The sequence below is a fragment of the Ceratotherium simum genome, chromosome 25 (assembly GCF_057802395.1).
Source record: "Ceratotherium simum simum isolate JZ-2026a chromosome 25, ASM5780239v1, whole genome shotgun sequence".
Lineage (NCBI taxonomy): Eukaryota > Metazoa > Chordata > Mammalia > Perissodactyla > Rhinocerotidae > Ceratotherium > Ceratotherium simum.
The window spans coordinates 35,701,489-35,725,731 of record NC_141924.1 but is presented as its reverse complement, the minus strand read 5'-3'; the positions used below and the strand labels follow the sequence as shown (position 1 = coordinate 35,725,731).

General features: G+C 31.7%; 1 protein-coding gene across 1 annotated transcript in view; it reads left to right on the top strand.

Moving 5' to 3' along the window:
• LRRIQ1 (leucine rich repeats and IQ motif containing 1) overlaps nucleotides 1–24,243 on the top strand; it is a 208,314-nt gene that overhangs the window by 41,553 nt on the left and 142,518 nt on the right. Inside the window, exons 11-13 of the mRNA XM_014788515.2 lie at nucleotides 17,143–17,336; nucleotides 17,865–17,992; nucleotides 22,942–23,015. Coding sequence (XP_014644001.2) covers nucleotides 17,143–17,336; nucleotides 17,865–17,992; nucleotides 22,942–23,015 — 396 coding nt within the window. The remainder of the gene's footprint in view (nucleotides 1–17,142; nucleotides 17,337–17,864; nucleotides 17,993–22,941; nucleotides 23,016–24,243) is intronic.

The window sequence follows — 24,243 nt, the reverse complement described above, 5'->3', positions numbered from 1 at the left end:
TATTTTTATCTTTAAGATCTACCTTAGTGATCATTTGTTTTAGGTGTTCTATGTCTACTTGATCAACCTTGGACTGAGGGAATTGAGCTAGTTTAAATTTGTCTGTTATTAATCAGCCCATTTGTTTTGGTGTATCCTTTGGTTTCTGTTTTACGAATGTTGCTTCATGATGTTTCATAGATATTTTTAACTGTGTTGTCTTTATTGTGAATTTTAGCCTTGAAAATTATAAGTTCCCTTCTTTGCCTTTTTAATGCTTTTGAGACTAAATTCTACCTTGTCTAATACGGTTCTTTTTGTTTGTATTTCCCTACTTGGCCATTAAAATAAAAATTTAACCTTTCTGAATTACTTTATTTTAGGCATATACTTGTATACGGCATAGATTTGGGTTTTATATTTTGATTCTAGCTTAAATGTTTTTCTCTCATATGGCCATTTGCATTTATTAATTCAACTTACATACTTGGTCTCAGTACTGTCACCCCATTCAAGATGGTGCTCCCTCTTTCTGGAGGGAGGCCTCGTTGATAATACACAGGTTCTCCCATCACTTGATCACCTCCACTTCTTACTTATCCATTCTGTTTCCATAGGAGTCCCTCTGTATGAGTGTGGATTCAGCCTGGATTGTGTTGGTCCTGGATACTTATTACCCCACTTAGAAAAAAATTCAGCTCGTAATTTCTTTATCTCTCATTTACACTGGAAAGATGGGTTGTGGGTATTTTGATTTCTTTGTTGCTCTTTATGAATTTCTAGAAGAGGTAGGGGGAGAGTTGGATCAAGACAGTCCCCATCATCTCCCATTTTTTTTAATATGTCAAAAATATAGTTGTTTTCACAAAGCAAGCTTTTATTTTGCAAACATTTCAAGGCACACTTTTGAAAATATAATGTGTAATATTCTTTAATATGTTTATTTGCCCATGTGTGTGTGCTGCCTGCTTTGGGAGCACTCATGACTTCTCCCATATGAAAATACTGATACTTTTGTTACAAATTTTTAATTTTAAAATTTTACTTTAAAATATATATAGAAATAATTTTGTTGTTGTTGGAATAAAGGCAAGTGCATTGACAATGTATGTTTCTATATTGGCACACACTGAAGCTAGCTTGAAAAAAAAGAAAAAGGCTGTTTGTAAGAAGAAATACTTGAACTCCCATTTACTTCATTTTCATTGCCAGCAGTGCTGTATGGAATTTTCTGTAGCCAGTGGATTTCCTGGGATAGGATATCGGCAAGATTTATGCGAAAACTGCCATAGTATTAATTGATGTATCTGAGGTATCTCCATGTAGTACAGAGCAAACAAGGTAAAAGACATCTTTGCTGTCTGTTGGGTACAATGAAAACACTGTATTTATTGAGTGTGAGAAGAGTACACAGCAGAAAGTAGATTTTCTGAAGACCAGTTGGAGTCTGTTTTTCATCTTCAGGAACTGCTTACCTTCTGGTTGAGCTAAGTGAAAAGCATAGATTTTGTCTTTCAATGATATATTGATGCTAAGAACTCTTATGAAGGGGCACAAAGATAGATTTGTGTTTATAAATTAATAAGTTACCATTCCATGCTATATTTCTTAAGGAGGTGAAATAAAATTGGAAGCAATACCACATATTCTACATTTGTAGTTTCAAGTTTAATTTGTTCCTAATTCTTACTAAGCTGTAGTTACTGCAGTAATTAATATGTAATGTTAGCTCTAATTAGTCTTTTATTAGAAAACATTAATGCATATTTTTATTTGACTTTCTTTGCATTTAAGTAAATAAGAATAGCAACTATGTCAATCTCTTTAAGGAGATTTGAAATTATTTTTGATGAATATTGTCCATTCTAATTAAACTGTTCAATTATAAAAATAGAAACACAATATGAAATATACTTTTTTAAAGTAACAGTTTAAAATTTAATTCTATAAATTGAAAGTTACAAAGTTACTAATATATTTTTGTTATTGCCTTTAGTGTTTAAACATATTGTGTGCTATGGCTATGGAAAGAGATGATTTTGATTATTATTATTACCCTTAATCATAACTGAAATATAAATTAAAAATATAATTCAAAATAGTGTCTCTAAGATATATTACATATTGAGGTACATATTTTCTGGACAAATGTAGTAAAAAATAAACTATTATATTGGGATACATAGATTCATACAAATTTTGTAGTAATTTAAAGAATACTGTGTACATTTTTATATTATTTTCTGTAATTGGTTCTGTTTTGGTAACAAGTGTTTGATTATAGATATTTTGACTTGAGCTGGAGTTATTGTTGCATATTTTGAATGCATAAAATAATTGCTTTAATTTAAGTTCATTAATTTCACTTAAGGTTGATGATTTTGAAGATGGATTTATTTTAATGACAGATTTTATTATACTTTTAATTTAAAATGTTTTATGTTTTTTTTTCCTTGAAGTTATATGACTCTTTATCTTTTATAACTCAGTTTAATTTGGGTGGATTGCAGTTTAAATTTTCAGGTTTGTTATGATATCATTATTATATTTCATGGTTTCTTTTGCCTGAACTTTCCCCGAAGTAAATTTCAGGCAAAACTGGTAAAACATTTTGTTTTCTAAAGTGATGTGGAAAAACATTTTTTGAATAGATGTTGCCACAGTGATCATTAAAGCTTATAAAATTAATCTGTGGGAAATCTTTTGTATTTTGAGTTAGTATTTTTGATTTAGTTTTTAAATGAATAGCCAAAGCCAATGAAAAATAGGTCACATAATTTATAATCTAGTTTCTTTGTTCCTCCCATTTTTATGTTAGATTTTATTGACTTCAGATAATGTTTCCTAGCAGAAAAATTTTGAAACTAAATTAATTTTGAAAGATTTCATGCTGTATGACAAAATTATTTTACAAACTTTATTTACAGAAAAAAACACAACTTAATATAATAAATATAACAATAGATAACTTTTTTTTTACCCCCAGGCATTTATTTTATGTGCTTTACCATATTAACTCATTTGCTTTTCATGTAAGTGCTCATGAGTTAGGTACTGTTAAATCTTTTTTTTTTTCCAGATAAGAAAACTGAGGCACAAAGAGGTTAAGTAAATTGTCTAAGATCACACAGTTTGTAAGTGATAGAGCCAGGATTTGGAACTCAGCAGTCTAACCCTAGTACCTAATTTTTATATTACCTCCTTCTACTGTCTCTCTAATAAATAATCATTTAATATTTAAAATTACTACTGCTTTGTTATACTATGTTCCAACTCTTTATGCTGAAAAAAAGTAATGATTTTAAGACTTATTCATTAATAAATTTATTAATGAGCAAATTTATTGATCACTCACTATGTGTAAGCACTTTTCCAGGCACTAGAACACAGCACTGGTAGTTGTTGAGGATGCAGCAATAAACAGAACAAATGGCTATCCTGACTTTCACTGAGAGTATCCTAGTGATAGTTATTTATGTACAAAGAAAGAATAAGAGTAAATTGCTATATTTCGTTTATTGAATGTTGGGTCAAAATGAAAATAAGGATGAAGTTAATGTGTAAGAGCAAATAATTATTTTTGTTTTCTCATTCATGAAGCTTCTGTCTCTGCTATTTTAGCAAAACTTTAATCTAGAAAAAGTGTTTCTCTAATGCCAGCAATTAATTTGTTAATTTATAAATTTCAGGTAATGCATCCCTAGAAAATATCATTGTAAATAGATAGAGATACTAGGAGATTTTTTTTCTGCTGCTTTATTTTCAGATGACACTGCTTTCTGAAAAAGTGACATAAATATGAAAGATATTGAAGTAATTTAACATTTTCACATAGGCTTGATTACTATGGCGTGGCTCACAGGGGTAATGTGCCTGGGTTAATTCTCGCTACCAAATGTTGTCTTTGGAACGTTAGAAAAAAATAATGAAGTAAAATAAACTAAAGCTCTGGATATTTTGCTTGTAGAAATGTTTTCCATTATATACCTAGTGAATTCTTTGCATTCCACTAGATGGTGCTAGCTTACTCTTAAGTTTTGAAAGGCAACACAATGCCTGGTGCAAAGCTGAGAGGGATTTTACAGATCTGCCAGTCTAGGCTTCTTCGTTTGCAGATGAAAAAACAGACCTACATAGTTTTCATCTAACTTCTGGCAGAAGTGGGGTTAGAACCCCAGTTTCCTGATTCCTGTTTCAGTATTCTTGTTTCCATACAACATTTATGATCCTGAAGGACTTTTGCATTGATATTAAAAATCTCAAGTGCAACTCTGCATATTTGTACATAACTGTCAAACATAGCAATCACTGAGTAGCTAAAGGACGTCGACATTTACCAAACACTTATTTAGTGAAAACCTCCAGCCTAATTTAACATCTTTAGTTTTGCTGTTCCTTATAGGAGAGCTTTTTCTCCCTGTGGCGGGAATGTTTTATTAGACCATTGGCTCATTTCTGTGGGAGGAATTCTTTGAAATAGATATTTGTAGCAAGTGGTATAGCCAAATGCTAATTTTGCCGTGGGCAAGAGCCCTTTGAGGGATAAACATACTTGGCTTCAGTTTTATTTTGTGGGACCTAGGGAAACTTTTAAAGAGCTAATAAAGAATATATTGAAGCAGTAAACTCAAGAATATTTAAACAGTCCTTTATGTTTATTATATTTAAGTCCTTTGAAAGGGACTCTTGAATATTTTTGTGGCTATTTGTTTTATTTCGTTTTGGATGGGGAGTGGAAGAAATATCAGAAATTTTGACTGGGAGAGCATCATTTTCTTAGAGATTTTGAGGAAGTAATGGTATTCTAAGGTAAGGCTTGCTGTAAATCTGTTTTGCTCGGTTCTCATCCTTCATTTGATAGCAAAGAATTTGTAAGATTAAAAGAGGAAGGGTGGCAAGTTATTCTGACTTCCTTCCCATCTAGATTCCCCCTTTTGATCCAGATGCATTTTCTGGATCAAATTACTGTTTAATCAATTGTGTATAGACTTTTTTTGAGTGTGTATTAATATCCTATTCCTTCTTCAAGGTTTACCTCAAACATTTCTCTTTGAAGCCTTATTTGGTCACCTCGGTTATGGTTTTTTAACTCCTTGTTTTTATTGAGGATAATTGTTAGGAAATAATAATAGCTATCATTTTTAGTACCCAGCGTGTGAAAGTGTTGTATAAGCTACTTTAAAATCTTATTTTTAATCCTCCCAGTAATGTGAAATCACCCCTACTCCACAAATAAAGGAACAAGGTTCAGAGAAGTTAAGTGACTTGTTTATATTCATACAGCTAGTTTGGGAGTAGGCATGTTTTATTGAAATTCAGGACTGCCTGCCTCAGAGCCTATTCATTTTTCATTGTGCCCTACTGCCTGTTGATTAAATGGAGTACTGATCATGTTAGCATAGTCATGGAGAAAAAGTTATGTACCTGACTACCATGATGATGGTAGATGGTAGATCTTTATTCTTTTTTTTTTTTTTTTTTGAGGAAGATTAGCCCTGAGCTAACATCCGTCACCAATCCTCCTGTTTTTGCTGAGGAAGGCTGCCCCTGGGCTAACATCTGTGTCCACCTTCCTCTGCTTTATAATGGACACCGCCACAGCATGGCTTGATAAGTGGTACATAGGTCTGCGCCCGGGATCCGAACTTGCGAACCCATGGCTGCTGAAGCGGAGTGCACCAACTTAACCACTATGCCACCCGGCCAGCCCCTAGATCTTTATTCTTATAGCCAATTCTTTGTTTTTTCGTTTTGTTCTAAATATTTTTGAGGCCATGCTATTAGGTGCATACAAATTTATAACTGTTATGTATTTCTGTTGAAGTGACCAATTTTATCATTTTTAAATGTCCCTTTTCATCTGTAGTAAAGCTTTCTGCCTTAGTCTTCTGTGTCTGATATAACCAAACCAGCTTTCTTCTGGACTCAGGACCTCTTTACACTCTTAAAAATTATTGAGGACCTCCCTCAAATAGCTTTCATTTATGTGGGTTATCTCTATAAATATTTACTGTATTAGAGAAAAACTGAGAAATGTTTTTTTATTTAATAATTCATTCAAAGCTTAAAATAATAAAGCCTTTTCATTCATAACAGTTTTATAAATAATAACTGTATTTTTTAAACAAAAAGGTACAGTGAGAAGAGAATCGTTGTTACACATATTTGCAAATCTCTTTAATGTCTAGCTTAACACAACACAGCTGGATTTCTGTATTTCCTTCTGCGTTCAATTTGCTACAGTATCACACCTTGTGTAGTCTCTGGAAAACTCCACTATATGCTCTTGAGCAAATGAGAGTAAAAAAGGCAAATAACATCTTAGAATTATTATGAAAATAGTTTTGATTCCATGGAACCTTTAAAAGCGTCTATAATAGGTGAGACCTCTGGACCACACTTCAGAATTACTTGTTTGGTGCTCACATAATATATCTTTTTCTATCCTTTTACTTACAGTATTTCTACAAGTTTTATTTTTATGATGTCTCTTTTATGAAACATGAGAATTTGTTGTTTTTGTTGTTTCATCTAGGCTGCCTGACAAAGTCTGGCTTTGATTTGTAGCCTTTAGTCCCTAATAATGAAGTGTACTCAGTAATTAAGTGCAAGTATTGATATATTTGAGTTTAAATCTATTATCTTATTGTTTGATTCTGTTTGTTCTTCCTGTTCTGTTTGTTTTTTCTCTTGCATTTTTTTGGTTTGGTTGAGGTTTTAAATTATTTCATTTTTCCTTTCTATTACATTACCAGTTATATATTATTTTGCTACTCTTTTGCCTTACTACAGATATTAGATCATGCCTTTTTTTTTCTTTTTCTTTGGTGAGGAAGATTGACCCTGAGCTAACACCTGTTGCCAGTCTTCCTCTGTTTGCTTGAGGAAGAGTGGCCCTGAGTTAATATCTGTGCCTATCTTCCTCTATTTTGTATGTGGGACACTGCCACAGCATGGCTTGATGAGTAGTATAGGTCTGCGCCCGGGATCCAAACCTGCAAACCCAGGTTGCTGAAGCAGAGCACGCTGAACTTAGCCACTACACCACCAGGCTGGCCCCTCATGCCTTCTTGGTTTACCAAATCTAAATTTATTTGATACTTTCCTCTTTTCCCAAGGCAATGCTGAGGTCTTAGAAAATTTAAACTTTGTTTACTACCTCCCAACTTAATGTGCTATTATTGTCATGTATTTTAAATGTATGTGTTTGGAAGGCCTTAGACATTATTATTTTATAAAGTCAATATCATTTGGATTCACCTAGTTTTTTTAAATCTTTCCATTGTTCTTTATTCCACCTTTCATCTACAATATTCCTTCTACCTGAAGAATATGCCTTAGTATTCCCTTTAGTACGAGCCTGCTGAGGATGAATTCTTTCAGATTTTGTTTAGTTAAGTATGGTTTAACATATTTATGTATATGTATACACACACACACACACTTGTGTGTGTATATTTTGAGATATAGACTTACCATTTGGCATGCATTTTCTATATTGTGAATATATTCCATTTTTTTCTAGCTTTCCTTGCTTAGATTGATATGCATCAACCTAATTATTGATCCTTGGAAGATAATTTTCTTTTTCCCTTTTTAAGATTTTTCTTTTTGTCCGTTATTTTCATCAGTTTACTCTGATGTTTCTACATGTGGTTACCTTAGTATTCACCCTGCTTGAATTGCACCTCTTAAATCTATGACTTGGCATCTTTTTTTTTTTTGAAAAATTCTGAGCCATCATTTCTTTATAGATAGATAGATACATAGATAGATAGATACATACATACATACATAGATCAATTGATCGATCTATATTTTCTATAGGTCTATATGTCTAGACCCATTCTTACAATTCTCTCCTATTTCTTTTGCATCTCTGTGCATCACTCTGGATGTTTTCTTGTACTCAAATTACAGTTCACTAATTCTCTCTTCAGCTAAGTCTATATAATGTCCAATCCATCCATGAAAGTCTTGTTTGTATTTGTAGATTTTCACTTTTAGAATTTTTATTTGCTTCTTTTGTTTAGCATTCAATTCACATTTTTATAGTATCTAATATGTAAGTTTTCAATTTTAAATTTTATTTTCTTTAATGTGCTCAATGAAGTTTTGTTATTTTCTGTATCTGATAACTTCATTATTTGGATTCTCTGTGGATGGTTTCTATTGTTTGTTGTTTTTCTTAGGTTTTGTTCACATGATGTTATCACCTTGCTTCGTTTTTATTATTTTATAGTCAGAGAATGCTAAGAGAAAACAAAACTGTAGAATCAGTTTGAGACTATGATGTTCTTTTCCTCCAGAAGTCTTTATCATTTAAAGCTGCAAGCATTAGCAATTTCTGTGTAGCTAAATCCATATATTGATATTGAGATTATTTAAAGCGTTGCTTCAGTACCTTGGGAGCCATTCTATGTTTGGATTAATGTATAGTACATGGAGGTCCCAAACAAAAGTAATGTAGGGATTCATTAGGCCGCCTTCTCTGAGGAGAGCCCTGGAACCCAAATTTTGACCCCCTGGTACTGCAAGCTGTCCTTTCTCAGAATTAATAGATATCCTGAATGATGTGCTCATCTCGCTCTTCTGGAACTTAATCCTCTTATTCTGTAATACTATTTTAGTTCTTTAATGCCTTGAGCAGATATGTTTCTATTTTGACCTTTTTTTCCAGTTATCAACAGAAGAATTGTTTCTCATTACATAGTCCATCATTACTGTAAACAGAAAGCCTGTGCTATAATTTCTATTCCACCCCCCCCGCCTTGTCTCTTGTTTTCTTTTGAGGTGGTATGTTTTTTCCCCCTCATTTTCTCTTTTTTTCTCAATTCTTTGATAGCTGAGTACTTTATTAATTTAGTGGTCACCATAGAAATGATAAAATGCATTCGATTTATCTCATGTTAATTGATATCTTTATGTCAACTTTCCTGACTTATGTGTTTGTTGTTCAGGATTTTAAATGTATTTTTATTTAACTCTTCAAGGAATACATTATGGTTATTTTATACAATCAAAGTTTGGCTATATTTTCCCATATTTATTGCTTTTATGCCCTTTATTCTTCTTTCATTTAAGATCTTAGATCACTTTTCTTCTTCCTGATACATATCAGATCCTTTAAAATTTCCTCGAGTGACGGAACTAGTTGGTGGAAAATTCTACCAGATTTTGTTTGTGTGTAAATATCTTTATTAACATTCATATTTGAATCATAATTTAACTGGCTGTATTTTGCTAAGTTGAATTTTATTTTTTTTCAGTACTTTGCAAATGTCATTCCATTACTTTTTTACTTCCACTGTTGCTATTGAAAAGTCAGCTGTCAGTTAAATTACTGAAACTTTGAGGGTATTTTCTATGTCTTTTTCTTTTTTTTTTTTAAATTTAATTAATTAATTTTTTTCCCCCAAAGCCCCAGTAGATAGTTGTATGTCATAGCTGCACATCCTTCTAGTTGCTGTATGTGGGACGCGGCCTCAGCATGGCCGGAGAAGTGGTGTGTCAGTGCGCGCCCGGGATCCGAACCTGGGCTGCCAGCAACGGAGCATGCGCACTTAACCGCTAAGCCACGGGGCCGGCCCTCTATGTCTTTTTCAAGTATTTTTTCTTTGTAATTGCTGTTATGCACTTTTACTCTGATGTAGTTAGACATGGATTTCTTTTCAATTCATCCTGCTTGGAGTTTGATGCAATTATTAAATATGTAGCATGCACTTTTTAATTTTATCTGGCTATTTGTCAGCTGTTCTCTTCAAATGTTTTTTCATCCTCATTTTGTTCTTTCCTTCTGAAACACTAGATATATGTTAGATATTCTGACTCTAGCATCCATATTTCCTACATTTTATCATTCTGTCTCTTTTTGCTGCCTCTAGATAATTTCTATATATCTATATTCCAGTTATCAAATTCTGACTTGCTGTTAATTCTGGTCATTGTTTTTAATTTCAATTAATTATAATTTTCATGTGGGTCTGGTTTTGCTGGAATTTGTTGTTTATGCTAACTCTTACTCATGGTGACTTATTTTATTGTGTATTTCATGTGATTTTTTTTTTTTGTCACCTGTTCATTTCCCTTGGAACTTAAGCTTTGTGATTATTCTTAGATATGAAATGAAAGTTTGTTCTTTAGAGAGGAATTTTCAGATGCCAGGGGACACAAACAATCTGGAATCCTTTGTGCTACATTTTTGGTGAAAGTTTTCTGATCGCTGTTAGAGTGAATCTGAGCTGCAAACCTATGGGAGAGTCAGCTTCTGTTTATTATTTTAAAGGGAGAATTTTCTTTTCTTCTTACTAAATACTGAGATTTGAGATAGACAGTTTAATTTCCTGTCCTCTAGTTAGGTATAGATGATTGGGGTTCCAGATTTATGTGGGATTGTCTGTTATACTTGCCTTCTATTGGTGAATTTTGAGCTTATCTCCTCAAACTCTGAGGCTAAAGAAATTGATCTTTATATTCATCAGATTTAGCAAGTTTTCTCACACTGAAAACTGGCTTTACTGTTCTGCTTACTTCTCTTTGCCTACTATATTAATTTAGATTTTGGACTGAACATTCTTTACTTTCTTAATAGCTCATTTGGAAACGTTAAAAAAATGTAATGACTATTTTTAGTTATTTTCAGAGATACATATAAGGCTATCTGACCAGAAATTTCTGGAAATGGAATTTTGTAATTCTTTTCTAAGTAAATTTTAATCTCCACACTTAATATATGCTTAGTGTCTAAAAATTATAATATAAAATTATAAAATAATAATCATAATCCCACCATCCTTATATAGACAGTATTGATGAGCTTTCCAGAATGTTTTCTATCCATTCAAAAAATCACTACTGTAATATTGTTTTATAATGTACTTTATTCAGTTAACAATAAATTGTGAATGTACCTGTCATGATTTAAAAAAAATTCTAGTTGAATTTATCAAGTAAGAGATACTTGAGCAGAGAGTCTGTCTATATCATTTTCCTATTTCCGTGAGGACACAACACAATGCTGGGACCAGTAGAACAAGTCTCTGATGAGCTTTATGTTACAGGTACAACTATTTTTGGGAAGATAGATTTTCATTTTTGTAGTAGAATTGTGGAGAATATAAATGATTTATATGTGTTAACGTATTCTCTGACTACTATTTCAAGAAATTAGAAAAAATTGTCACATACCACTATTAAGAAAATACAACTCCACTAAACATAGCTAACATAGTTTTGAATAGAAATTCAAAACTTGTTGAGGAATAACAAATGTAAAATGGTAAACAAAATGTTTTCCTATATGAAGGAGGCGTATTACATGGGGAAAAAAAACGTCTTCAAAATAAGAAACCACTTGAAATGAACATTGTTTGTAACTATTCAGCCAATGATGCCTACATTTCCTATATAAATAAATGTACTTAGGGTAAATTTTAATTAAAAGAAGTTTAGGTAATTAATTAAGTAAAGTTTAATTACACATGGAAAAAATTTAATGATACCTGTGATTATCAGAGTATACATAGAGAGATGTGCTTTAAGCATATATTTTATATTCTAATATTAAAATAACAGTTAACATTTTAGTACTGCTTTTGAGATGATGCAGCCAGAACTTTACCACTACTGAAATAGAACATCAACTTGAATTTTTAAAAAGCGCAATGATTTATAGAGTAAGCAATTATTGAAATATATTAACTTTTTATAAAATAATCTTATGATGAACAAAAATCATCCACATGTGAATTACTGGTTGGAAACATTCATTTTCAACCAAGTTTTCTACAAACAATTTATTAAGTTGGGACATATTTAAAAATTCATGAAAGTATTGTTAAGCAATAGAGCAGGAAATTATATGAAAATGTTTTTGCTTCAAAATTCTAGACTATCTGTTGGCTTTCTTATACTAAAAATGATAAAAATATCTCATTTACACTTCTATCTCTGCCTTATAATTTTGTCAGTTATAATATCTTTTTTGTTGTTCAGTAATTAAAAGATGTGCTTTTGGTTAATCTATCTTTTTTTTTTTTTTGATGAGGAAGATTATCCCTGAGCTAATGTCTGTTGCCAATGTGGACCCCACCACAGCATGGCATGCTGCGCGATGTGTAGGTCTGTGCCCAGGATCCAAACCCACAAGCCCCGAGCCCGCCGAAGCAGAGCGCGTAAACTTAACCACTACACCACTGGGCCAGCCTCTGGTTAATCTATTTTAGACAATATTAACTCTTCTTTAAGAAAATAGAATAAATTAGACTATTTTTACTTTTTCCAGTCTTCTTTTCCCCTCACAATTTTTTGTTTTCACATCAGGATTTATGACATCACATCAGGATTTATGACTCTGTCTAGATACCCTTTAGCATCATTAGATCTATATAAAAATGGGTCAGTACCAGTCCTTTTTATGAGAACTGCTGCTTTCATCTTTTGCTTGTCTGGATTACAGAGTTCATTAGCTCTTTTTAAGTCTTATTTTTCAAAGAAGGGCTAATGGATACTACGTTCCCTGAATTCCTTCATGTTTGAGAATATCTGTCTGTTGCCTTCGTACTTGAATGAGAATATAGCTATGCATTCTCTTTTAAGGTCACACTTTCACTGGTACCTTGTGGACATTACTTCATTGCATTTTGATATTGTGTGTTGCTGTGGTAAACCTAGAAACTAACTTTATTTTTTCCTCCTCATAACTATTTCTGCCTAGATACCTGAATAACATTTTAAGTTATTCTTTTATTTCTGGAAAAATTTGTTTTTTATATATTTGAAAACTTTTTTGGCTTGGTTCTATTTTTCAGTGAAAGATGATTTATATTTTGGTTGACTTTGTTTGTCTTTCATGTCTATTAATATTTAATTAATTTACTCTATGTCTTTTTATCTTCTGCTTCACCTTTTATTCTCAGTGTGATTGTCTCTTCTTTATGGGCAACTCAATTTTTAGCTTTCTGTTCTGTACAAAGTTTTTTCTAAATTATTTATTAGTTCTGTCATGGTCTTATTTTGGTCCATTTGTTTACCTACATCTGCTGTTTTAATATCTTTGAGTTCTTGTTACAGTAAATTTCTTTAAATATTCTTTCATGGCCCAAATCATTTTTAACATATTTTCTTCTTTCTCATGTTTTTCTCAGGATGGAATCCTTACTGGATTAGTTATATATTATCATGAGGCAAAGTAGCCCAGAATTTAGCGATTAAAAACCAAAAACATCTATTACCACATATTTTCTGTGGATCGGGAATTTGGAAGTGGCTTAGCTGGGTGGTTGTGGCTCAGGGTCTCTCATGAGGTCAACCAGGACTGCCGTTATCTCAAGGCTCGGTGAGGCTGAAGGATCTACTTCCAAGCTCACTCACCTGGTTGGTTGTTGGCAGACCTTAGTTCCACATATTTTTTAGATGATTTCCTTTTCTTTTTTCTCATTAGGCTAAGTTTTACATTATATAATCAATATATATATTAATTAGTGATTAATATATATATAATTATATATATTTTAATGCACATCTTCCCTCACTGTTATAGTTAGGCCAGTGTTTTAGAGATCCTACCAAGTCTCCTTTTTACCATTTCACTGAATTTCCTTTAAAACTTTCATCTTAAAATCTAAGAGGTATGCCCTCCTGTTGATGTACAGGGTTTCCCCATTTTGGCTGTGTGACAAACCCTGTTGAAGGCTGACAGCATTAGGTATTCCCAAGCTCCCTGTCCTATGCAGTACAATTTTAGGTGTGTAGATTTCGATTCTGGTTTACTCAATAGCTCAAAGCCTATGTATGCAAATTAGGTTTTATATATAGTAATATATCATGGACATCCTTCTATGTCAGACTACTTCATATTGAAGATTATACATATTCATTTTATAGATTCCCCATAATTTATTTAAATATTCCCTTACTGTTAGACATTTAACTTCTCTCCATTTCTTTGTTTTTAAATAATATGACAAGGAAATTCTCTATATTTTACTTTATAGTTATGTGTATTGTTATATAATGGATTCCTGGAAGTGGAAATGCTCAGTTAAATACCATCAATATCTGAGGCTTGAAATCATGGTAATTCCACCAGATTGGAATTTCTAACAATCCAATTTCTCTTGAATTGTTGAGTAGACCAATTGTACCTTCTCTGTGTATTGATTGAAAGTCACAGTGCCTTAATATTTGAAATAAGCTAATAAGCTTTATTTAATTCTTGCTAGCCCAACGTGTCACAGACTGATAGTTGTTTCTGACGTATACAGGCAGCCCTACGGTGGAAGCACGTCTGGCGTGTTTGAGGAACAGCAAGGAGGTCAGCGTGTTAGAATGAACTACGAGAAGGGGACAGTAGTCGAGAAGGAGTGCCAAGATAGGGTTTTGTGGGCTATTTTAGGGACTTTAGAGGACCTTCTCTCCATTGTCAAATATGTAAACAGTCGACACTCATTGTCTTCACCTCCACTGCACTGTGGCTTCCATCCTGATTGCTCCATTGATGCCTCTGGCCGAAGTCTTCAGTTGCTTCATCACTGTCACAGCAGTGGCCTGTTTTGTTCTGTTTTGCCCACCCTGGTTCACACTGTTGACCATATATAATGTAGTGTAAGAAAAAAATGCCTTTGATAATTGAAATATATATATTATTTTATGTTTATTGTTACTAACCACTCCCATCATCACAGAATTCTGTTTGCCTTTTCTATTTTTCCTCTTCAAATTGTTCTTCTGCCTTATCAGCTGTTTCCTTTCAGCGGCTTATGCCAAATCCTTTACCTGTCCTCAGTGTGTAAACTGTTTCATTTTTGGTTCTCTTCTTAGGCGACCTTTGAAACGTTTCAAAAATGCATTCCCTACTCTAAATGAGTTAATAGAAAATTCTATTTCTGATTAGCTCTGAAAAACCTAAGAGCAATGTGCATGGCTTTTAAAAATATTAAGCTTATGGGGGGCCGGCCGGGTTACATAGTGGTTAAGTTTGCACGCTCTGCTTCAATTGCCTGGGGTTCACAGGTTCGGATCCCGGGCGTGGACATATGCAATGCTTATCAAACAGTGCTGTGGCAGGCATCCCACATATAATGTAGGGGAGGATGAGCACCAGTGTTAGCCCAGGGCCAATCTTCCTCAGCAAAAAGAGGAGGGTTGGCAACGGATGTTAACTTGGGGCTGATCTTCCTCACCAAGAAAAAAAAAAATATATATATATATATTAAGCTTGTGAAAGTAGATTGCTTAAGATGTTTAAATATTTGATAAAGGACATTTTATTTTACACAACTAAAAATTTATATTAATTAGAATTTCCTTCTGCCTGGAGTGCCTTTTATCTGCTTCAGTGGGTTAATTGATGTTCATTAGATGTGATCATAAGGCATACTAAACTCCAAAGTATTTTCTGTTTCAGCAGACTTTAAATTACATTGTAGCTAATCTATAGTTACTATTATATGTAATATATTATTTCTGATTGTTTGGAATTGATAATATATAATTGGTCTGTTTTAACTTAGTCAAGTATCTTATAGGGAAGAACAGTTCACTCCCTGATAACAATTTTCTCTAAGTCATAATTGCTATTTTACATTACAGGAAAATACCAGTACCAGATCCTATATAAGTACTTAAAAATGTAAGATTATTGCCTGAATTTAAATTTTAGTCTCTCTTTTCTTTTATGAGTCTTCTATGCATTTTCCTACTTCTCTTAGATATTGTACACTTTATTTCTTGTTATAAGAAAATTTACTTTTTTAGCATAAAAATATTTTTTATGATAATCATTTGTAAGATTAAGTTGCTTTGTTTGACTTAAACTGTTAGGGATACTGTAATTTTAAAATATTATTTTCTTGAAATGTATCTCTGTGAAGTATTTTTACAATATACTCATAATCCTATTACATTATCTGAATTTTTAAAACATGATGTAGAATTCAGTTTTCTTGTTAGATCTTGGTAATAGTACTTGATTCTTCCTTTTATTTCTTCATTTTTTGATACAAGCAGGCTGTCTGTCATTTATGTAAATCACAATATGTAATCAAAAGACTAAATCTTGGGTTAAATGCTTTAAATTCCTCCAGGATAAATTTATTGTATGAATTCCAGATATTTGTTTGTATTCATAATTATGTTTCCTTCAAGATTATCTTTCAATTTATTATGAAATAACTTTTTGATAGAAAAACTCATGTCTATTCCAACATTTAAGTGAAGAAAATATTTTGTGGAAGTTTGACAAGAAAATCAGGATGAAGCTCAATTCTCCAAGCTTTAGGCTCAATAACTCCCATATGTAAAATCCTCGCAGAAGACATGCTGCTTAGTAGTACTTACTCTAGACTTTAAACAATATTTCCATTTTCCAGCATTACTTATTTCATATAACAGAGTAGTAGCTACAAGGAACATATATAGTCCAATAGTCAATCTAAACAGCATTTTCTAGATTTTTAATATCTTCCATAAAACTTTTACAGACTTCCTTAGCATCTCTTTCCAATGTTAACTCTGATGGCTTATTTATAAACGACCTTCTCAACTTTTTCCTTATGACCACTGAACTATAGTCTAAGCCCCTTCCAATATTTCTTGGATAGTATCATATTGACTTTGTTTATCTGGGCCAAAAGGAGGCCACTTGTGACAATCTTGAATACCAGAAGAATATGCTAATATTTCATTGGTTTTAATATAGTTGCACCTACTTCATTTGGGAATCTAAGGTAGATATCTCAGTGGTAGGAAAATGGTGTTCTAATGTTATGCATTCAACCCTAAGCAAGGATTCAAAATTCAAAGACCCTGAAACTGAGTTGAAAACTGTTTTTTTTTTTTTAAATGAGTCCTTCTATCTCTCCCTTGTTCCATTGTCATTTGAATATAAAACATTCAGTGCCCAATGTATGCCTTTTAGTATTTTGTTCAATTTTAAAGTGATATATAATTATGTCATTCAAAAATATGTCTCTCAGGTACAAGTTTAAATAATAATACATTTTACACTTACACATTTTTTACCAAGAAATTGGGCTAAGTCTTCACTTGCAATTAGAAATAATGGGAACTATAACGGTGCAATTATTAAGAAAAAATTGAAACTCTCCTGTAGAGTCTGGAAGAATGTATGATACAAATGATCTTGGAACATTTTTCTTCCAGGTGGTTTAGAATCTTTGAAAAATCTTCAGCAACTAATTGTGGACCACAATCAGTTAATTAGTACGAGAGGGCTTTGTGATACTCCTACCATTATATACCTGGATTGCTCACATAACCATCTTACTGAAGTCGAGGGCATTGAAAACTGTGGATTGCTCCAAATACTGAAGTTACAGGGAAATTATCTCAGTGAGGTAATTGCTTTGAATTAATTGATTTTTGTGATTAATGCAGCATTTTTCTTTCATATATCAATTGCACATTTTAAAAGCAATTTTGATTAATTTTTCTTTGTTCTTTTTTGCTTATCAGCTTTGTTTGATTTCCAGTTTAAACTATTACATACTTTTCTCTGTTTAAAAAATGTTCAACATAGAATAGTTTATAAAGAAATCTAATTTAACAGTTTTTCATAATACTAGAACATAATAAATCATAACTTTTCAGTTATATTTCAGTGTATGTGGGACCAAATTTATCTATCATGAAATTCTCATTAAAATTTGTCATGAAGTACTTTTTATAAAACAAATTCTAATTATGAAGTTAATTATTAAAAATTTTATTCATACTAAAATTCTCATAACATTATACTGTGATTTATGATATGCAGTTTGCCAGAATATATGTTGTTAGCTTTGGTAGGTTTTATATTTTTAAATTTTGTTAAATGACAAAAATATTTTGCTTAATATAAACTAATGACCTAAATTTAAATATAGCTTCCATCCTTGGAGAATCATGTTCTACTAAGAGAATTGCACTTGGATGATAACAGCATTTCAACTGTGGAAGCATTTTCTTCATATTGGCTGCCTTTACTACAAAACCTAACTATCTCTCAAAACAGGTAAAAATATACTTTGCTTAAGCTTAAATGCGGTGAATGATTACTTAATGTAAGTGTGTGATCTTCGTAACAAATAGAAAAGCTGTTAGGTTTTTCCAGTAATTCAGTGAAGTGCATCACAATAAATTAGTACATAAATTATAAATATAACTTTATAGAATTAAAAAGATTAAAGTTGTGTATTGACACACCCTCAAATTTTAGAATTTTTATTGTCACTTATCCTACTCATTTTGTTTCTTCTCAAAGGTATGCTTATAGGAATCTCTCAGGGCAGGTTTGCTTATATTTGTAAAGAATATAGTCCTTAGAAATGCAGGAGGTAGTTAATTTAATTCAGAAGGATGTCTCATTCTCTCAAATGGTACTGATTAAGTCCTGGAAGAAGGATTTTGAATCTGCTCTCAACTTGCATGTCTTTTTGTAACTGTTAAGATTGATTTAAATTCGATTTCCCCAAGGATATAAAGTAACACTTAAAAAAAAATACCTTAACATTACATTGAGATGTGTACCTGCCACAGAAGATCCATTTGAAACCACCAAACATCTGGATCTTTGCAGAGAATAACTGTCTAAAAGCAAAACAGGAGCACAACATGTGTGTGTCTCCCTCCGCTTGATATTTCGTTGAGAGCTATTCACGCTAATATGATTAATTTGTTCATCAAAGGCACATGGAGTAGAGGAAAGAAACCACCTTTAACAAGAACTTGCTTCTTTGAGTTATTCAATTCCTACAAAACAAGAGAACAGGGACAACCCAATGTTAATATATATATCTCTCTTTTTTCCCTCAAAACAAAATTTTCTCAGTCTCTGCCACAATAGTGCTCATCCTTTGAGCACGTATGTCCCAAAAGATTTAATTTCCATGTATTAAACTATTCCATTATTTGACAAATCAAAAACTGAATCTGTATTCAAAAATTCCTTCCAATTGCTTTAATCAGATCTAAAATATGGAAGTTGATTTGCTTTTAAAAGGACGGTTATTCCAGAGTCAGCTCTATCAGATAACACTGTTTAAGTAATCTGGGCCATCACAAACCCATTGGATCTTTTCACAATATTTTTAAGGTTAGAAATATAATTTCAATAGAAATACTCAGGTATACTTTGGATATATGCAGTAAATCACTCAATAATTGACATATCTAGCATATTTTATAGAAATGGATCTCAAGCCACATTGATGAACCTAATAATATTTAAAGAGATTAGAAAATATTTAAATCAAGAATATTTTTTGAGAAATAATACCTTTAATTTCTTTGGACAGTTTAAATCATCAAAGAAATATCCTACAAGTTAAAATTAATAATAGTTAATAGACTTTTGCCCTATCAATCTGATATGACTAAGAATTATTTTAAACTAGACTATTAAAATTTTTTAGAGTTGATAACAATAATTGGGGTACTTAAACCAAATTATCCTTATTTATAATTTTGTTTGCTTAGCCTGATAACGTTTGGATATTGAGATGGTGTTTGCTATTTGGGAGGATTAAAACTGAGTATTATATGTCATCACCCTCAAAAAATTCTTAAGAATAAAACAACTTAATCTTTTGAACTTAACTATATTTTAAAAAGAGGTAAAATTATTATGTAATATACACTATTTTGAATTTTTAAATAATACTATCACTTATATTTTAGTATATTTTTGTGGGTCTCTCAAAGCTCTTTTCACATGTAACTTTCTATCATTTTTGAGAGAATGAAGAGAGAAGGCCTGAGGGCAACCAGGGAAATGTGATTGATAGAAACGGACATAAAGCTTAGTAAAATCATTTCCTAAAATCATAGTGAAAACTAATTTTCAACCTTGGGATTTTTCACAATAAACCAAAACCATTAACTGTGGAAATTACTCATCTTACATTAAGCTTTTACGCGTGCATTGACTTGTTCAGAACCTCATCAGGTTTGGTAAAACTCAGGGTGAGCAGATCGGGGTTTGAATTCTGAATCTATAGCTTATCTGTCAGTTGATGGTGAAGAACTCTCTTCTCACTACCTGCGCCTCAGCTTTTTCATGTGTAAGGGAATAGTGATATCCACGTTACCTCATTTATGAGATTTTTAATGATGATCCAAAAGGAAAATGTATGTCAGTACCTTTTGCAAACCTGAGAAGAATTTTATAAATGTGATATTTGGATTGTGGTTGGTCTGTCTTTCAAATTGTATATATTTTTCTTTTAATTTTTGATAAATATTTTCATCACAAGGAAGAAATTAGGTGTCCATATGCCTTTTTCCCCAACAAATGAAATACATATAAAGAATGATACTTAGTACATATTGTTTGAAATACTTGTTTCATCCTGACTTATGTTTTAAATTTTCATTAGGACATGTGACTGTTTTAAGTTTTTCTCAGTGGAGTTCTAATTGGAAGACTCTCTGGCTTCATAAGCCTTTCTAACTTCCAGTGAGACTCTAAGTAGGAGCAGAAAGTGGAAACTATTACCCATTGGCTGCTCATTGTACAAATCTCTTGCTTTTTGTCGTCTTTGAAATTTATATCTTTTTTATGCCCAGGGCTAATGTGACAAGGTCAAATGGTATTAGGTTTTCACTAATGTCCTTTGTCTTTCTGGTTTGAATTTTCCTGGAAAAAATATACACAGAATGTCAGTAAGGGAAAAGTCAGAGGTTTAAAAAAAAAAGATTCTACTATTAGGTTTCTACTATCCTAATGAATAGTCATAAAGGTGAATGAATAGCCAGTTTTCTTGATTAGAATTTCGAAAAAAGAACATGATTCTAAAAGCGTGGTTACCTGAAAAGGTAAAATTTCAATATTATAAAAATATTTGGCCAAACCAATCATTTTTTTACTTGGATTTATTTTTTTGCAAAAGCAATGTTTATTTTTAATTTTAAAACTTTGCTGGTTATTTTTACTTGATGTCTTCATATAACTTATATGCTACCTATATGTTGCCATGTAACTTATTGGTTAAAAACATGAGATATTCTGACAAAAAAGAAAAACTCATCTATTAATCTTTCAAAATTCTTGTAGTAGAAGGGCAAAGATTTAGTATTAGAAGTATATTAAAGGTACAAAACAAATAAGAATGTTCCTGTTAATAAACACATTTATTGGAATTATATTTTCACTTGAAGAACTTAAATTTCTTACATGTGATAATGATCTAGAACATGCCCGAGTAGGAAATGTCGTAAAATTAGGACTTAAATCCACTAATTATGTATTGATAAAGTTTTAAGTTTCGTCTTTCTTTCTTTCTTTTTCAGTGTTCATGTGACATTTCAGTAAATTTTGCTATTAAAGAGTGTGTATACAAATAATGAAGTGTATGTATAAATTTAATGGCCAATATTTTAATACTTTTATTACCTTGGATTTTTTTTCCCCTAGAATTGTTTTTAAGAAGTAGTGTTGTATAGGTTTAGTATAAATACTAATATTGTACTTAGGATTGGCTACATTCAGAGAGATCTTCCAGGCTCATTATTTAGTCTATTTTTTCATCAGTAGTATCTTCTGTCTCTCTGCTAATGCAGAACAGGATAGTACAAGAGAGGAGTCAAGGTCAATACAAGGGTTGGTTTTGTGTCAGACCCGTGAGGCTTCCAGTCATGGTATTATTCTGTAAGCTTCTGACCTTAGAATAATAGTAGTTTTTTTTCCACGGCAGGGAGTTGGTGGAGATAAAGATGTAAAAATCTCTGCCAGGACAACTGGAGGGACAGTATAAAAAACAAGAAAGTAAAAGAAGTGGAAATTAATGCATGTCTCTTTTTTTTTTTTTGTACCAGAAATACTTCTTTAGTCGAAGCATATTTTGAACATTTATGGATTTCCAACATTTATAGGGGGGATTAGTTGAGAAGACTTTTGTATTTGTAATGAGAATATATTTTATACAAAGTAATTTTTGTCTTGTTTAAAGATTTAGATGAGCTGGCTTAATTTTCATTTCCAAGTAGCTAGAATAATGTGATATTATGTTACAAAGTAAATGTAGACTTGTCGTAGTTGGAAATGCAAATCAAACTAAAGTTCATTTTCCCTTCAAAGCTTTTGTTTCCAATGATGTGAGTATTTTGGATATCGTTTACGTTCCTTCTTTGAATATGGGTTCTTAATGACAATTATATCCTAGAAAATGATAGAAACTTTTAAAAAGTAGGAAGAAAGTTCATTATTATTAGAATTTGAATACACATGCATTAATAATGAGTATTAGTTTTAAATGTTAGTATATTTCTGCCAAATTTAAGTCCATTCTATCGATATAAAACATTCCTATTATTGTGTTCCTTAGATGCAGATTTCTAATTTAGAAATAACTCCAGTGTAACTTTGGATAATTACAGTACTTATAATACTTTCAATCTAGTGAATAAAACATTTTTTTTAAAAAAACAAAACTAGTGTCTCTAATCAGTTATCCTGTCAAAAAGTGAAAATAAGTATTTTTTATGCTTTTATCGCTTAATGGTTTGTTATATGTTTGAGCCAGAAAAAATACATACATAATATAAGTTCTCTGTATATTGCCTTATACAAAGACAAAAGAAAACAATAACAGCAGAAAACCTACTTACTTTTATTTAAATACCAAGTACATATTAAATATTAATACATATTAAAATACATATTAAATCCATGGTATTTGTGATTGAAATTGGCAGTTCCATTATAATTTCTCTTAGAGATGCATATAAATCTTCCATTATAGAATAAATACTTAGAATCTTATAATTACTGCATATTTAACAAGTATTGTCAATAAATGTTATTATAATTGTATTTTATTGTACAAATACAATTGTGTATATAATTATCTACAATTGCTTATCATTCTATAATTGTGTTATATAAATGTATTATTATATAGTCATATCAGTAATATTAAGGACATTCCAATTTAAAATTTTTATGAATTCTACTTTTGTTTTCAGCTTAACAAAAATCATACCACTTTTTCATTTTGTTTCTTTGGAAAAACTAGATGTCAACAACAATTGTCTTTCTGGTAAGTTTAGAATAATATATAATTTTTTTAAATAATAGACTTTTGAGTTTCTGTTTCAAATATAGTATGAAGTTGCTTTGGGTAGATGTGTTAATGGCACTTACAGATAAAATATCTATACAATAAGGTGTAGGGGAGGAAAAATTTCTCCTCTACTCTCTTAGGCTGGGCCTAAGAATTAAGCTGACATAAGACAGATAAACTGAAGAAAATAATACAAGTTTTAATTGCTTTCTTTTTAACATGTACATGAGAATTCTCACAAGAGAAGTAAAGCCCCCAAGAAACAGGTAGAGTTGAACACTTATGTAGTGAGTTGGACAAAGAGTAGTAAATTGTGAAAAGGTGACAAGGCAAAGGAGCTTGGGCTAAGGTAATTAACTGGATGGAAGAGTGACTAGGAAATAAAGGTTAGTTTAACAAGTTTGTTTGTATACATTTCTCTTGGCCTCAACTTCCCGTCCTTGTGGTAAGAGTGTCTTCTGGTATAGGGAGGACATCTTTCACATGGGAATTTCATCTGCTTTTAAGAAGAAGGAAGGTCAGAGTGTCCTTCTTGCATCTGCTGTTTTTAAAGTGCCTTTAACTCAAGTTGTCAATATGCCAGAATGGCATATTGTGGTGGCATATTTTGAACTCCTTCAAAGGCATGATGAAATAATTCAATCAAAATTTTCTGTCCACTTTTAAAATCAGATTACTTCCATATCTTTCCAGTAGACCTGTCACAATTATATTTTTATTTAAAATTCAAGTGTATTTTACCTATGAAATAAATAGCCTGATGAAGATGAATAAAGAAATTTGTCTAACTTTTTGACTCCTAACAGGTATAGAGTAGACACCCATTAAAATTTTATTAAGTTAAAGAATGATGAATTGATTTGGTTGACTAATCCCCACCAAAATTTCCTCATCCACATTCCCAGTCACTCCCTTCCTAGAGACAACCACAGTTCTAAATTTGTCACCACAGGTTAAATTTAACTGTTCTACGTCTTTGTATTAATGAGATCAAACAATACGTTCTTTTTTGCCTCCAGCTTTCTTTACTCAGCATTCATGTGACATTCTACCATATCAGTTGTTCAGTTGTTTATATCAGTAGTTTGTTTTTTTCTGAAGTGTAGTCTATTGTATGAATATATCACAATTTGTCCATTCTCCTGTTGATCCATATTTTAATTGTTTACAGTTTGGAGCTACTATGGTTATAAAGTTCCTATGG